Genomic DNA, 16,518 nt, shown 5'->3' on the forward strand with positions numbered 1-16,518 from the left:
GTCGCTTCCGATTTTTATCTGCATGCACAATAAAATAAATTATCATTTTCCTATGAATTTGACAGCTCTTGCTGAAAGTATCATCTCTAACCGAGCAGCGCCCCTGCATTTCATTTTAATGTCAGTTCAGTGTGCCAATACACTCAACATCTTTAATCTTTTCTGATGAGCGTGTAGAGGGTGACTGACGTTAGTAATTTTTTTGCTTTGCTTTTCAGTCAGAATTTGCCTTTCTGCATTCTATGCCACGGCTTATTAGAGAGCCGACGGCCGCGATTCATCTTTTTGTAATTTGAAAGAATTCTCTTGTTGCGCATTAAACAAGTGTTAGATCCACGATACCTACAGTAGTGTTAACTTGTTAGTTTAAGTCCAGTGGATCAAGTTTAAAAACTGCCATGGCAGCAAGTGCAAGGTTGTTCTCTCAAATTAAAAGTAAGTGATTGTACGGAGTTGAATGTGCGAAAATTATGTAACTCGGATTCTGAAATTGCATAGTTTGAGTATATATCTAATAATACAGATTTGCTTCAATTGAATGAGATAATGTTTGTTATCGTGACCTTTACAAATCCTTTCCTTGCTACCAGAATACTAATAATAGCTCATTCAACGATGGCTACATACTTTGTATAGGCGTTATCTGAAGTAAGTAATCGACTTTTTTTTTAATTTCAGATGGATTCACTACGGGCGTCCGCTTTGCCAGCTACGAATCGACTCGTAAAAACTTGCAATTGAACTCGAACTCCAAAGTTATCTGCCAAGGCTTTACCGGTAAGCAAGGTACCTTCCATTCCCAGCAGGCTCTTGAGTATGGAACCAAGCTTGTTGGAGGAGTATCCCCTGGCAAGGGTGGTCGTACGCATTTAGACCTGCCCGTTTTCAACTCGGTGAAAGAGGCCAAGGCAGCAACTGGAGCGGAGGCTACTGTTATCTATGTGCCACCACCGGGGGCAGCCAAAGCCATCCTCGAGGCAATCGAAGCCGAAATGCCGCTTATTGTTTGCATTACGGAGGGTGTTCCGCAGCACGATATGGTGAAGGTGAAACACGCTCTGTTGGCGCAAAGCAAATCACGCTTGGTGGGTCCTAACTGCCCGGGAATCATTGCTCCTGAACAAGTGAGTAACCCGTACTTATCAAGTTCAGAGTCCAACGCAATCGAAGATTGTTTGTTTTTCACTGATATTTCGTTGAGCTTCGAATGAACGCTGTAATGATGGTATGTGTTCACTCTAATCGGAATAAGAAAAAAAAATGATAAGATTATTTCGGAAAGTGAAAACCGATCGTCGCGGAGAATGCAATTGATTCGCTCTTAATATTCATCTCTCTGAGAAGTTTTTTTTTCTCTTGTAATTGATACGTTTTAATTCAACACACAGTTGAAACATCTGGTCACGAAAAACATGTTAATTTAATAATGATTGCCAACAAAAAGTCCAAAGTAACGTCGAGTTTAGTTCTCATACAATCTAGAACTGATCATACAATAGAAAACAGACACATTATTAACATATATTTAGCAACAGGACGATAAAAGATGATATCAGCGATTTTGCGCTTGTGTAAGTTTGGCGAATTAACGTAATTATGAAAATCTTCCTTCCATATCAGCTTCAACATTTCTGTTTTGTAGATACTTAATGTCATAACAAGCGAATAAACAATTAACCGAAAATTCTTCCCTACAGTGCAAAATTGGTATTATGCCTGGCCATATTCATAAGCGTGGCAAAATTGGTGTTGTCTCTCGATCCGGTACACTCACCTATGAAGCTGTCCATCAAACAACCGAAGTCGGCCTCGGTCAGACGCTTTGCGTTGGAATCGGAGGAGATCCGTTCAACGGCACAGATTTCATCGATTGTCTGGACGTCTTTCTGAAGGATTCAGATACTAAAGGCATCATTCTGATCGGTGAAATCGGTGGTGTGGCCGAGGAGAACGCTGCTGATTACTTACTGCAATATAATCAGGTATTTTTGCTTAAAAATTTAATAAAAACAATGTTTAAAATATTTTTGTTTTTTTATTTTTTTATTTCAGGGTATCAAAGCCAAACCAGTGGTTTCGTTTATTGCTGGTTTATCTGCCCCACCTGGTCGTCGTATGGGCCACGCCGGAGCTATTATTTCTGGTGGTAAGGGAGGTGCCCAAGACAAGATCAACGCACTGGAGAAAGCTGGCGTTATTGTGACTAGAAGTCCGGCTCAAATGGGCAAAGAGTTGTTGAAGGAAATGAAGAGATTAGAGCTTGTTTAAATAAATGACTTCCAAAGTGGAATCTACATCTAGATAATCCGTTTCGCGATTTGTTTATTTTTTATTTAAACAATTAAAAAGTCTAAAGCTATTGCACACAACTTTCCTCGTATTGAACTGCACTCGAATTTATGGAAAATTTTGAAGGAAATCCCTATTGATTGATTATTACCTTAATGTGATAAAAATGTATGTTTATGAAATTATCAAACAATAGATGTATTGACAATGTGTTTAGCATTTCGAATACATAGCTTAACAAATGAAACAAGTCAAGTCAAATCAATAGGCTTTATGATTGAGCAGAAGAAAGTCTATATGCCGTTGCGGTTTTGTTTATAATTTTCGGCGAAATTTGACCAATTCATGCATTCCGTCGTCTGATTGTAGAAAGGCTATAGATGGACCAGCATATTTACTCCGATTCTGTATTTCGTTCGAATCGGATTGTTTTGAAAGAATGCGAAATTTTGCATTCTGTATCTCGTTCGAGTTCGAGTTTTCCATACAAAAGCATCACTCGATCGAATTACAGAATTATATATTCCGATTCGATCAAAATAAGGCGATTGTTATTTCAACCTTTAAACTGTCATATTGACGGGGCTTGGGTTGTTCTATTAAATTTCATTTTATTTGATTTATGATGTAAACACTCCTCTGAAAGATTTGAAAAAAAAACAGGGATGCTATAGGTATTGTTGGGAAGATTCACAATTTTTTCAGTTATTTTAGAAATGTATTTCTTGGATAAAAAATAATAAAATTTTGTAACATGTTTTTTAACTCCGGAATAATAAATAAATAATTCTCGAACACGTTAAAGTACTACAATTTAATTTTTTTTATTAAATGTGGGAGACCACAATATTTAATTTTTTATAAAAAATACTAACAATCAACCGCATGCATTTCCATTTAGGTTCTATTAGAAGGAAGCGCATGGTGCTTAGTTATAGTAGGTATGTACCATGCGTTTCCTTCTAACAGAACTTTGAGGCGCATTGTTGTAAAAAATGGTTATCCACATTTAATAAAAATGAAACCAATTCAAATCAGCAAATTAATGATATCAACTTACCGAAATCTCGGTAAACAGCTTTTAGACAACAGAAATTCCATCAAAGTAGCCATTTTTTTCAGTGCAAAACTGCAAATTCTTTCTCGCGAAATACTCAAATTTCCACCGCACTAACACGATACACGATGCTCACTCGTTGAGGATTTTTTCGGAAGTACACCAGATGTTGAATAGAAAAATTATATAACAGCCAGAACTAAAATGAATGTACATATGAATGAAATAAATAAATGAAATTTTAAACGTTATATTGCATTTTTATTGTTTTCTGTGGACTGTATTTCAATTGGAATATCGTGTGATGGAACGTCTGGCGCATATATTAACGCCATACTGAATAAATGATGATTTTTTGCTAAAGCTCTGCTAATAAGGATATGGCGACAACATCGGAGATCCTTCCATGCCGGCCAGTATATTGTGGGCAGCAAGTGCTGACATGTCATCACGGGTTCTCGTAGTGGCCGATCCCAAATGTGGAACAATCACTGCAAAATGAAAAATCTGTTTAAGATACATCCCAGAACAAAATTCTGAAATCAACTATTACCAGCATTTGGCAGCTTCAAAAGTTCGCTATCGGCGGGCAATGGTTCCGGAGTCATCACATCTAGTCCGGCAGCAAAAATAGTTCCATTTTTCAATGCATCAACCAACGCATCTTGATCCACGATTTCACCACGCGCAATATTGATCAGAACCGCAGTTTGTTTCATCTGTTTCAAAGTGGTTGCGTTTATTAAATGCCGAGTGCTATTGTTAAGTGGAACGGCCAGGAACACATAGTCACTTTCTTTCAAAAGTTCATCTTGCGCTACAAATTTTGCTCCGAGTTTATTTCCTTCGGGTTTAGGCTTTCTTCCGCTATATAGAAGCTGCCCCACATCGAATCCTTTCAACCGTTTTGCAATAGCCTGTCCAATTTCTCCCAATCCAATAATACCGACCGTGCTGGCCCTAATGTCTTTTCCCAGCATCCACTGCGGACCAATATACCACTGGGAGTTGTCGATTTTTAATCTACCCTCGTGAAATCGTCTGCCAGCCGCAATCATCAAACCGATCGCTTCATCGGCTACGGCATCGCTTAGGACACTGGGTGTATAACCGAGTGGAAAGTCGCGTCGCTTGAACTCCTCGAGATCCACGTAATCCATTCCGGCCGACATGGTTGAAATGGCTCGCAACTTTGGAGCGCCGATGTCCAGGACCTCACCGTTGAGAGCATGGTGACCTACCCACATGATTCCGTCTACTCCCGGAATGAGCTTCAGGATCTCTTCCCTTGTAGCCGGCACATTTTCCGGAAATATGACGTCACACCTGTATTGAGAACAAAAAAGTAAAATTTGCGTTCCAGGTGAGGCATTCCAATAATCTTACTTTTCCTTCAGTAGGTTGACACCTTTCGCCGGAGTTTCCTTGTTGGTCACTAGGACCTTCGGACGCCAATCCTGCTTGGTGGACATTTCTGAGCTGCAAGAGGGAGGTAATTAATACTCGAAAGTTGCAAGGTCCGTTTTGTAGCGATTGCAAACGATTACTGATATCAGAAGGTTCAGCCAACAGAAAGTAACCGTTATCTCTTGGTGCAGTGAATTACAACAAATATTAAAATTCTACCAATCTTATCAATGCCGATGTGAGCAACTATTCGTCATTTGTTTATTTCCTCGCTGATATACACTCAAGCCTGTTTTTTCGCGGGCTTACACTCCACTGATGCGATTGATTTATTTATTTATTTAGAAACCTTTTGGGATGTATTTTCGAAGTAACTTTTATTGCTTTTGATAAAAAAAAGTCCACGTAAAAGAAGAGTTGAATGTATATACATGTCAGTGAATGGTAATTTTTTTTGTTTATGATAAAATGGCTAAGCTTTCAATCCATATGCGAAAATGTAGGTGATTCATTTGACCTTCTTTTCTCATTAAAATCGCCTGTTTATACGAAATATATTTTCAGTTTTGAGTTTGCTAAAATTTTTCATATTATAGTTCAGATTCAGAGTGCAAGATTGAGTTTCTCACTGTTTTTTATTTAAATAATTCTTTTATTTGACAAAGATCCTGAAATCTCAACAGAGCTGGCTTGGTATATTATATTTTATGTAAAAACAACGTTGTAAAACTTTCCTTTGGGTAGAAAACATACTTATACTAGAGTGCCTATAACCAGAGTGACGACAGTTGTTCGTTTTGAATGACAGTTTCCAGTTCCAAACGAGCTAACGACCTGTCAATTACAATGTAAAGCTAACGACACTGCCAACATTTCGGATTAAATGTTTTGAATTGTTGCCAACATTACGAATGAGAATTCGTCACTCTGATTATAGGCACTCTAACTTATACTATCTAGTGAACAATAAGAGGCAGTCCAAAGCAAGTAGAAGTTCCACAATTACTCGAAAATATTCACTTTCTTGCTACTTCAGAGTACGCGTGGTACTTTTGGTAACTTGAAAGTACGACTAGTTAGGGCTGGTTCACATATCGAATCGTCGTCCATTTGTGTCTTTCTCTATAGAAAGATAATAGAAATTACTCAAGATTTGAATTCTCAATAACTTCTTCCCTATTTCTTCCACACTTTCACTATTTTCTCTAATTTTTTCACGAAACAAACTGAGAAAGGTTTAAGATTGTTGTCAATACCACGTTTATTAGCGTTAAATATTATTACCGCTAAAAACTAGATTCAAACATCAAAATCAACCGAACCTGTTGCAAATTTGCTAGCTTCAGTTTATAATAATCCGCGAACCGAGACCCATCGAGTGCGCATCTACGTCAAGATGATAGAACTACACCTGGCATTATTCAACTGATGGTTTAGTCAGTGGCGATTATGAAGCCCCATTCCTCAAAGCTAAACGCAGAAAAATAACAACTAGTTCTTCTGTGAGCGTATCTGCTGTTGGACGCTCTTCAAACAAAAGCAATTGAATCGTCCAGTTGCCAGTCGTTTACATTGGAGAAAAATAAAAGGTAAACGATGGAGAACATTATATAAAATCAGTCATTCTAATGGCTCTAAATGTTCTCTAGAACTATTAAGATTACTTCTTTGAAAATCGAAGGTAAAAATCATTAGTTTAGTGTAAATCTAGAACAGTTTGATTAGCTTTGTGCACTTTCCGCAGTGAGAAATTCGCACCAAATGAGCGTAAATAAAGCTAGTATTTGGGTGCTTCGCGTTCGAGAAAAATGTTCGAAAAGTGTTTGATATCGTAGAGAATTCCACAATTTTGCCGTCTAAAAACCAGAAATGAATCCCGTACAGAATTTTGATAGTTTCTTCCACTCAAGTGTTGAGATGTATGAAATATTGAAATATATGACCGATTGTTCGACTTGTCTTACGATTATATTTATGTAATTATTTCCTCTAGGTTAAGGCTGAAACTTACAAATGACTTGAAATAGCACCCTACTTTCTGGAATGAAAACGTAATCATGCGTAACCAAATAGTCATTACCAAGACTCCAAAAGCCACTGGCGGTCCTTCTCAGGACCTCGAAAGTAATGTAAAGGACATATTAAGAAAACTGTTCTGAACTGCTGCTCTGATTCCTAGAATATAAACGCAATCTTCCGAAACCAGATGGTCCTTTTCAGGACTACAACATCCCAAAAGGTCAAACGGTATCAAATCACCTAATATCTAAGTATATCTCGAATGCAGTCCTACGTCAATCTCGCGATTATGTCTCAGACATTACCTACTCAAATTTTTTTACTGCTCTGTTTTCTCAGTGATAACTGAGCCTATTTCAACAAGTTTGAGCTTATTTGAAAGCTACTAACGGGTGGCAACTAGAATTTTGGGATTTTTTTAGGCCTGTATGCTCAACAACAAACGAGCTCAGAAAGAACTAAGAGTGTGTATGTGTTAGCTCTCTTTCTCCTCTTTCTGCTAGTTTTTTCTGTTCTGTTCATGCTTGCTCAGTTTTGCTCAAAATGCCATCGAAACAAGAAGTATTTCGCGAGCGCATTGTGCATTTCTACGAACTGCACAGAAATCTCGGCAAATAGTATACAGTACAACATTTTAAAAGCAAAAATGTTGCGGCTTCGACAGTTTACAATATCCTAAGATGCCCAACAACTGCTCGTAAGGAAGGTAGTGGAAGACCAGCGAAAATTATGGACGCAAAAGGACTTCGTTCTCTTTCTCATGCCTTCAACAACAAGGATTCACTGAGTCAATGGGATGCCGCAAAAAAGTTCAACTGTTCTCACCAGTACATTTGCAAAACATTCAAAAGACTCGAAATAAAGTACCGAAAGAAGACACGAGCCCCGGAATATACTGAGGCACAGATTTCAACGCTGAATTCCCAATGCCGCTGGTTGATAAAAAATTTTTCGGGAAAAAGTTTTGTTTTGGACGACGAAAGTTACTTCCCTCTTTCGAAGACGCAGATGCCCGCAAAAGATCGATACTATCCAACGGATAGTTCTACTGTACATCCGAACATAAAATATTAGTTTAAACATAAGTTTGAACAGAAATTGATGCTGTACATTGTCATTTCCGAGAAAGGCATTTCTAAGCCATGGTTCAAGCCATCTGGGTTGGCAATCAATCAAGATGTGTACCAGAACGAATGTTTGTAGAAAGTTTTGATAACGTTTTTTTCAAAAACATCATCAGATGGACAATATGTGTTTTGGCCGGATAAAGCGTCATCGCATTGCGCCAAAAAACACAATCGTTCCTGAATACCCATTCGATCCCATTTGTACCCAAAAACCACAACCCGATCCTGTTCAATCAAATGGAAGCTTCGCCGAACATCCGATTACGGACCGTTTTCAAATGTTCACTATTTTTTCTTCAACAATGGACAATGTTTCTTTAATTTCAATAAATCAGATCTTCTTCAAGTATGTTTGTCTTTTTTGACAGCTTGAGAAAGAAATTCTAAATTTTAGTTGCCATCCGTTATGGGGCAATTGATCAAGTTTGAACATCAAATGACTGTCGCTTCTGAAAATATAATAGTATAAGTGATGTATCCGCAAAAACGCACTTTTAGCTTCACCGCTCAATCTTCTTTGAGATAACAAAACCGTATTCTACATGCTTAGCCTTCTTTGAAAGACACTACAGAGTTAATCATCAAGTTCAAAGATTAAATGGCTATCACTTCCGGTTCCGGAGATATACTGGTATAAGTAAAGGATTTTGCTTAATTACACAACATATCTAAACTTTGCATTCCTGTGATTCTCGTGAAGATGCCGTAGGCGAATTCTCTAGAATCATCGGATATCAAGCCAATATTTTTTTTTTCTTCAGTAGCACAACCTGTGGCTCGTGATCGTTATTGACGTTTTCGTAGATGCGAAAATATTATTGCTCAGAGGTTTAGAGTCAAATCGAAATTTATTGAATTGCATGACATTTGAGTAACATCTTTTTTATAACAAATAAAAACTAACCTGCTCTTCATAACTCTTGTTGCAAGAATCAGTGTGATCAACAATGTTGTTTTATACATGGTTTTCAGTGCAGTAAACTATTAACACGTAATAGGTTTGTTTTTTTATATGGTTCTGGTAAAAGATAGATCACTTAAAGGGCAAAGCAAAGTAAAGTCTTGGTATTACATTCCTACTGTGACCTTCTGTTTCAACAGACTTCACAACCTTTGATTCTTAGTGTGCAGAACCATTGGCATGGCTAGTGCTACAATATTACTAAGGAAAAGTTAATTGACGAACATCTGTTTCCACCTAATTTGAAGTCGAACTCGCTTCACTGACGCTTCTGACACTCACTGAGCGAACAAAGTGCTTTGGCATGCTGCACAAGCTATGAAGACAACTGGAATATCAACTTCCACTAGTAGCCGATAAACTTGTTGCTCGAAAGAATAAATTTTATATCAGCAGCCAACCAATCTTAAGCGGGTTTATTAACAATTTTAGATTTTTTCTTCAATGGTCCTGTACTCTATTGTCAAATTCTCATTTATCCCGAAATAAGATTAAACGATTGTTTCACAATCACTTGTCAGATTGCTTGGTGTTATCAACTAGTTATAGAATTATTGGTTTAGTTTCAATTGTTCTGGTAAGCCTAAATGTTTAATCATTGTAATCTATATATATATAAAAATGGATGTAAGTTTGTATGTTTGTAACGCGATAGCTTCGGAACTACTGAACGGATTGCCACCAAACTTGGCACAGGTACTTATTGTATTTCAGAGATGGTTTAGGGAATATATTTATATGGGAGGGAGCGTAGCAAGTGTCATAAACAAGGGGGGGGGGGGTCATGGAAAAATTCATATAACTTGACAAGAATCGATACGTTTTGAAGACCGTAGAACCATTTTGCATACCTTAGATATGACTATATGGGGGGTGGATGTAGCAAGTGCCTTTAAATAGGGGGGTGTAATGTTTAAAATGGCATAATTCCGAAACTACTAAACGGATTGCCACCAAACTTGGCACAGATACTTCTTGCTCTACTGAGATGATTATAAGCGTATTTATATGGGGGGAGGGAGCGTACTAAGTGTTCTTAACAGGGGGAGCTCATAAAAAAATTTGTCTCATTTGATGAGTATCGATACTTTTTTAAGACCATAGAATTGCATGTATTAAATATGATTATATGGGGGGTGGATGTAGTAAGTGCCTTTGAAAAGGGGGGTGTAATGTTTGCAATGGCATAACTCCGGAATTACTGAACGGATTGCTATCAAACTTGGCACATGTACTTCTTGCTCTTCAGAGATAGTCATAAGCGTATTTTTATGGGGGGAGGGAGCGTAGCAAGTGTTCTTAACAAAGGTGGTCATTGAATATATTATCTAATTTGACGAGAATCGGTACTTTTTGAAGACACTTTTTGCACAACTTAGATAAGATTATAAGGATATTCTGTTAGGGGAGGGTGTAGTAAGTGCCTCTAAAACAGGAGTGCAATGTTTGTAACGGCATAACTCCGGAACTATTGCACGATTTGCTATAAAATTTGGTACAGTTATTTCATGCTCTTCAGAAATAGTCATAAAGGTATTTTTATAGGGGAGGAAGCGTAGTAAGTATCATTAACAGGAGGGGCCAAGAAAAAAAATCATAAAATTTGACAAGAATCGATAATTTTTGAAGATCATGCAAACATTTTCCATACCTTAGATATGATAGATATGGGGAGTGAGTGTAGAAAATGCATTAAAAAAGGGGGATGTAACGGCATAACTTCGACACCACTGAACGGATTGCTATCACACTTGGCATAGCTGCTTTTTGCTCTTCAGAGATAGTTAAGGGGTATTTTTTTGGGGGAGAGAGCGTAGCAACTATCTTTAACTGGGGTCATGAAAAATTTTATTTAATTTGACGAGAATCGATACTTTTTGGAGACCATAGATTTTGTGCAACTTAGGGTATTCGTGTGGGGTGGATGTAGTATGTCCCTCTAAAAAGGGGATGTAATGTTTGTAACAGCCGTTTGTAACTCCGGAACTACTGAACGAGTTGCTATCAAATTTGGCACAGATACTTTTTGCTCTTCAGAAATGATCATTAGGACATTTTCAAGGAAGAAAGTGTGTAGGAAGTGTCCTTAACATGGGGGGAGAGGGTCAATGACGAAATTTGAATAGAATCGACATTTAGACTAGAAGGAGGGGTTTTTGAAAATAAATTTTAATCTCCCATTTTTTATAAAACAAGAGAGTGGCAAAAATTTCTAGGTCGTATTTTTCTTTGAATAATTTCTCAGGATCTGGTTCCATTTTGCGGGGAATTCAAAGAGCTAAGGGAAAATAATCTTTATCTGTCTATGAACGCGAGTGTATTCAAGTTTCAGCATAAATACGAAACAACTAAACGAATCGCCACCAAGTTTGGCACATGTGCCAAAGGTGGGAATCGATATTTTTTGAAAAGCACAGATACACTACTCAGGATAATCATGGAAGAGATCTGTAGTAAGTTCACTGACAAAAAGGAAGTTAAATCAAAATAGATTATAAGGTTATTTTGAGGGTGAGAGAGAGTATCAAGTGCCCCGAACATGGAAAGTGTAAGGGAAAATTGATTGGGTTTTACGAAAAATTAGTACTTTTTTACGAGTACAGTATATTTCTAGCAACTGAGAGAGGTTCACGAAAATTCACAAGAGGAAGGGGAAATAAGTATTCTCAACATTGATCTGAATTGACGAAATCATACAATCAATGTGCATTTTATTATGTAAATTGAGAAAACTGTCGACTCAAGGTGATGGAAATAGGATTACAACAACATTTGTATTAACTGAATCATTATTCTATAGTTTTTCCTCTCCAATGAACGACCAAAATGGTAAAATAAATTATATAAAAACGTCATTCTATAGTACGAATGTAGTTATGATGTTAAACAATTTTTCGTTATAAAATAATCATTATCAGATGGAAAATTTTGAACAATTCATGATGTCATAAAATTTTTATAAAGAGGAGGGAGTAGCAAGTGATTATATCCATGGAAGCCAAAGGTATTGTAGATCGATTGTGACGAGGAAGTACGGAAGTACGTTACAAGCACATATAGATATGAAACTCGGAGGTTACTAAGAAGGTATTTATAGAGAGAAAGGTGTTTTAAGTGTTCCTAACAAAAGGGTTCAGATATAAAACTGACCCAATTTGTCGAAAATACCATGAAAATTATTATTATTGTGAGATCTGAGATGGGACACTGATCATTCGCAGTCTGAACATGAACGGAGTATTGATCGATCGGGTTTCCGTCTAAGTAATGTTTCACTACAAGAGTATTTCACTAAGCAGGACAACTTCGAGAATTTTTTTCGGCCTTCCCTTCACGAAACATTATCGAGCAACGCCGGGTAATTCAGCTAGTCTGTTGATACAAAAGATGAGATGGTTTTATGCGTACTGGAGATAAAGAGAGCCATATTTCATTTTTGTTCCCAAAATTTGATCAACCGACGAAAACGGAACTAATTTAAAGCAATTAATTTTTATAGAATAAATCATGTTTATCATGTTATTTGAAATTTTATGTCTAACTGATGACATTTCAACGACAATACTCATGTATTTCATATGAAAATGTATTCTACTTGAGAAGTAAGTTCAAAATCTGTTGATATCTAAGTAATTTTATCAATTTATATGTCTAACAATTGAATAGATTCGATTGAATATGAAGCGAGATACATTTGGATTAAATTTACTACTTGGTTGATGAAATTCAAATGTAATATCTATGGGCTTTAAAATAATTCCATTTCAATGCTGTTTCAAGTGATATACACTTGCAATTTAATTTTCGAGACATATGAAACATTTCAGTTCAACGTGTAGAATTTTATCAGTGTTGGAATTCATCATATGTAGACACCTTTTGGCAAATTGGTAATGAATGTACAGTTTGTAAAATCATAATAATAAATATGTACAGTTTGTAAAATCATGCGTTTTAATAGTTGTTGCACATAAAATGAGCGTCACATATCAGCAGTGTGCCCGGGTTGGTGGTTCATTGCATAGGGCGCTGGTTGTCGTATGTTCGAGCCCCGACCTGGAAGGATTCTTAAGGACTATTTACACATATCTGGGGCGGTTCAGTGCCGGCACGGAAACGGAATGGAAGGGTTCCGACAAAAAAATATAATCATTCATAGCTTATTCAACTGAATTGGACATCAAAACAAAAAAGATCTAATTTAACATGTTGGATAATAGATGTACTGAACCCACAATTTACGCGCGAAGTCGGGAGTGCGTAAATTAATTTTTTTTCGTAAATTGTTTTACATCGCGTTATTTCAATTTTTTTAATTTCGGATGACATACAATGTTCACAATAAGTAAATGATTTGCATGTGGTATCACGAACATGAACCGTGCACAATGATCTTGATAGGTCACTTCGTTACGCTGGTAGATCTTAAGGCCTATACTTCAAGTAGTTTTCGGATGAACACGCATTACCTCAAGACTGATCACAATGATCCAAACAATTTAAATTCAACCATGAAAAAGTCACTCACTAACGTCATCGGTTTCGTTGGTAGACCTCAAGGCCAATATTCCAAGGAGGCTTTGGATGGACAAAAACTTCCACAAATATTAGCACAGTATGTCAGTTTTCTGAATGTAGTACTACGAGAACATACCACACTTAAACATTATGCAAAAGTCACCAGTCACGCGTTCATATACTGATTTCTTTTTTTTCCAGAGAATTCTTGGAGGCCCCCGATCTTGGCTAGATTCTATGAAACCAAACAATTCTGTGATGTATATTTCATAAAAATCAATTCACTGAATCATGTTGGATTGTTTTGTATACGTATAAATAAAAATTTCCTTCATGATGCCAAATCTTTTTTACGCGATCATCACGTAAATTAAATCGAAAATCGCCTAATTAGTTTCCACCCTAACTGCTGTCAAACCGTTTGTTCGAAGCTAGTTTCGAACTGAATTTTCCACAGCTGAACGTTCGGCAATTAAATAGATTACCGATCGTTCGGTAATTGCTGATCTGTCAAACAACTACCATAAACTGTAAACCAAATGGATCTAACTGATTGCTCGGTAGTTTTTTTGTATGTTTGTTTTCCTTTGGTTGAAATTCTGGATTTGCGGATTTAAAAAAATAACACAAAAACGAATGAAGAATTTTTACCGTACTCGACGACTACTCAGATTTACCGTATGAATTGTATAACTATTTAAAAAATTCTGTATTGAAAATTTACGTAAAACTGATCGTCCGGTAAAAATTTGCATAATTATTGTAAAATAAAACTCATGTACCGAAATATCCGTCATTTCTATAGATTGCCGAAATTTCTCGTCAAAAATATTACCGAACAAAGGAATTAAATCTTAGTGTGTAGTTTCAAAGTTGTTGAACTGAAAATCGAGTCAGTTTCGAACCTGGTTTTTATATCAGTTTTGCTCAAACCTCCATTGCTAAGTGCGAATCCAACACAGTATCGTGAAAAGTGTTTGTTTGATGAAACTACCCTGGGTCAGTTTCAGTTTTCTCAAGCGAAAACGACGTAAGTTCGGGTAATTTGAGGTTTCAGTGTACTCTGTCACCCCCCAAGAAAATATGGCATGCTTGGATTTACGTTAAGCATAAATTTTACTTTTTATTTGAGTGTGGTATTTCCTCGAGATGATGTGTACGTCTGAAATTAGTACGAATAGTTTTCAACATTCTTCATTGTCATTTGAAAATTGTGTAGTTTGTCTCTGTTTCGTGATTTTGATTTATTTGAGCATTCATGAGAAGTAAATCGATGTCTTGCATAGTTTAGGATTTTGATAAACTTTTCTGCACCAAAATCACTTAACACTCAATTTCCAACCAGTGAACACAGCTTAGTTTTACCCGCATGATTGTCACCCATTCACTTATTTCCCACAATCATAACCGGAAGAAAGAATTGATTTACTGTTTTTCGTTTTGCTTTTCGGCACGGCAGCGCTGAACGCCGGCACGCATTTATTTAATTGGTGGATATGCTTTGATAAGTTTCGTCAAGCATCACCAACTACCTGCTTGTCCGCTCTCAATCAACATAATACAGGCTATGCTTGTTGATAGATGTCTAGCATTCCGGCTTACGATGGAAGCCTACTACCGACGATTGGTACGTGATCATGAAAATATGCTAAAATAAAACGATATCACTGTTGCCCTTCCTTCTTGGAAGTCGGATTACTGGCGCGGCTTCCGAGCTCCGGAGGCCTTTTTTTGCAGAGTGCAGGTAGACTCCGATGAGTTATTGAGCCAACTGTTGGAATCTGGGTGTTGGATATTATGATCCAATAAAGTAGAATAATAAACGCCGGTTCGATTTTGTCTAGTTTAAGTGAGCCCCAAGGCAGTTAGAGAGCGTTACAAAATTGATCGAAACGACATAATAGCTATACCATCACTTAGGAAGAGGACCATAGTGAGACTCACTAAGTGAGTGATGGACAATATCGTGATTAGTTTTATTATGGATAACTTAAGATAACCGTATCCTAAATAATTTCACCTTCACCATTCAACTCATATTTTTAAACTTCTAGTTAAAACTAGATCTGAAATATTTGAGCAATGAAAATGCAATTAAAGATGTAGGTGGAAATTGATGCATTCGTTTCGGCTTTTCGTGTAGCAACTGGTGTACAGAAAATATTGCTTCACATTTTTCAAACTAATTGTTCTGTCTCATTGCATTGAGAACGTCAGTTCTGAAGAAAAATTTTAAAGATAATTACTCATAGCCCAACCCGAACCCAAAAGATTTATATTTACAATAAACTACCCGAATAAGAAGAACAATACGATTTATTGTCACAGAATCAATCAATACTTTACAGAGACCATAGGAACACATTCCAATATATTGTTATAATCTATTTGATGGATTGTAAAAAAAACTATTTACACGATGTTAAGTGTCATAACAATTGAAAATCTTCAATTTTCTTATACACTTTTTTACGGAAAACAACCTATGCTTGCACTCGATCAGATTGCTCTTGATCAAAGACGTGTCGTCTGACGGTACTGCGAAAACTTACCTTCGTATTCTCCGCTTCCAAGTGATACTCGAGGTAAATATATTAACAGTTTGCGCATCGGTTTTTGTAGGATGTTGTCAATTCGAGACTACGATGCAGAACTGGACGTACACTCTCACATAATGCAACACAAAACCAGTATATACCTATCTATACGATGCAGTTTGGGTTCACGTGCCAAGATATTTTTAACGCGATGTCGTTGTTCATCTACAATAATAAACCATGCTGGTATTAGGCATCATTTCGTGTTCATTCATCGAAAACTATTATGGGCGCGGTGCGAGTGTGCTGTGTAGGTGTGCGCTCATTGACAGTGCTGACAGATTCGGGTAAAATTTTGATTCATGTTGGCATGTCTACTAGGAGATTTGGTTTTGGGTTCCACGTAAATTAGTCTTTAGGTTCCACGTTAAATTTCGGACACCTAAACAATAGTAACAAAATATTACACATAATTCAGAGTACATCATTTATGACATCCGGTACGATCAATACATGAACGCCTCCGATTGCACCGACTTCCACTTCTAAGGGCACACAATGGTCCTACGCTTTTCTGGTAGGATTTAGCCTTGTGCCATTAAT

General features: G+C 36.9%; 2 protein-coding genes across 5 annotated transcripts; one reads left to right on the top strand and one right to left on the bottom strand.

The window, feature by feature from the left end:
- The first annotated feature begins 203 nt into the window (after positions 1 to 203).
- LOC131429775 (succinate--CoA ligase [ADP/GDP-forming] subunit alpha, mitochondrial-like) lies at positions 204 to 2,369 on the top strand. Its single transcript, XM_058594116.1, has 4 exons — positions 204 to 435; positions 679 to 1,124; positions 1,698 to 1,982; positions 2,053 to 2,369. The coding sequence occupies exons 1-4, from the start codon at positions 399 to 401 to the stop codon at positions 2,266 to 2,268; spliced, it is 984 nt and encodes a 327-aa protein (XP_058450099.1). The 5' UTR covers positions 204 to 398; the 3' UTR covers positions 2,269 to 2,369.
- Positions 2,370 to 3,585: 1,216 nt separating this feature from the next.
- Positions 3,586 to 16,073, bottom strand: LOC131429774 (glyoxylate reductase/hydroxypyruvate reductase-like). 4 transcript variants are annotated; one of them, XM_058594114.1, is made up of 4 exons: positions 15,931 to 16,073; positions 4,733 to 4,825; positions 3,900 to 4,672; positions 3,586 to 3,837 (listed from the first exon to the last, which is right to left on the bottom strand). In XM_058594114.1, the coding sequence occupies exons 2-4, from the start codon at positions 4,816 to 4,818 to the stop codon at positions 3,716 to 3,718; spliced, it is 981 nt and encodes a 326-aa protein (XP_058450097.1). In that variant the 5' UTR covers positions 4,819 to 4,825; positions 15,931 to 16,073; the 3' UTR covers positions 3,586 to 3,715. The 4 variants fall into 4 exon arrangements, with proteins under 4 accessions (XP_058450097.1, XP_058450095.1, XP_058450098.1 ...); XM_058594112.1 differs by lacking the exon at positions 15,931 to 16,073 and adding an exon at positions 8,804 to 9,138; XM_058594115.1 differs by lacking the exon at positions 15,931 to 16,073 and adding an exon at positions 4,973 to 5,076.
- Positions 16,074 to 16,518: the final 445 nt, after the last annotated feature.

The sequence above is a fragment of the Malaya genurostris genome, chromosome 2 (assembly GCF_030247185.1).
Source record: "Malaya genurostris strain Urasoe2022 chromosome 2, Malgen_1.1, whole genome shotgun sequence".
NCBI classification, from domain to species: Eukaryota; Metazoa; Arthropoda; class Insecta; order Diptera; family Culicidae; genus Malaya; species Malaya genurostris.

Bases quoted from the DNA above. Each gene is read 5' to 3' on its own strand.
- LOC131429775 (XM_058594116.1), top strand. From the start codon at position 399: ATGGCAGCAAGTGCAAGGTTGTTCTCTCAAATTAAAA. The intron at 436-678 runs GTAAGTGATTGT...TTTTAATTTCAG, and splicing joins GTTGTTCTCTCAAATTAAAA to ATGGATTCACTACGGGCGTC. The intron at 1,125-1,697 runs GTGAGTAACCCG...TCTTCCCTACAG, and splicing joins GAATCATTGCTCCTGAACAA to TGCAAAATTGGTATTATGCC.
- LOC131429774 (XM_058594112.1), bottom strand. From the start codon at position 8,862: ATGTATAAAACAACATTGTTGATCACACTGATTCTTGCAACAAGAGTT. The intron at 4,673-4,732 runs GTAAGATTATTG...TTCTCAATACAG, and splicing joins GTCAACCTACTGAAGGAAAA to GTGTGACGTCATATTTCCGG. The intron at 3,838-3,899 runs GTAATAGTTGAT...TTCATTTTGCAG, and splicing joins TTTGAAGCTGCCAAATGCTG to TGATTGTTCCACATTTGGGA.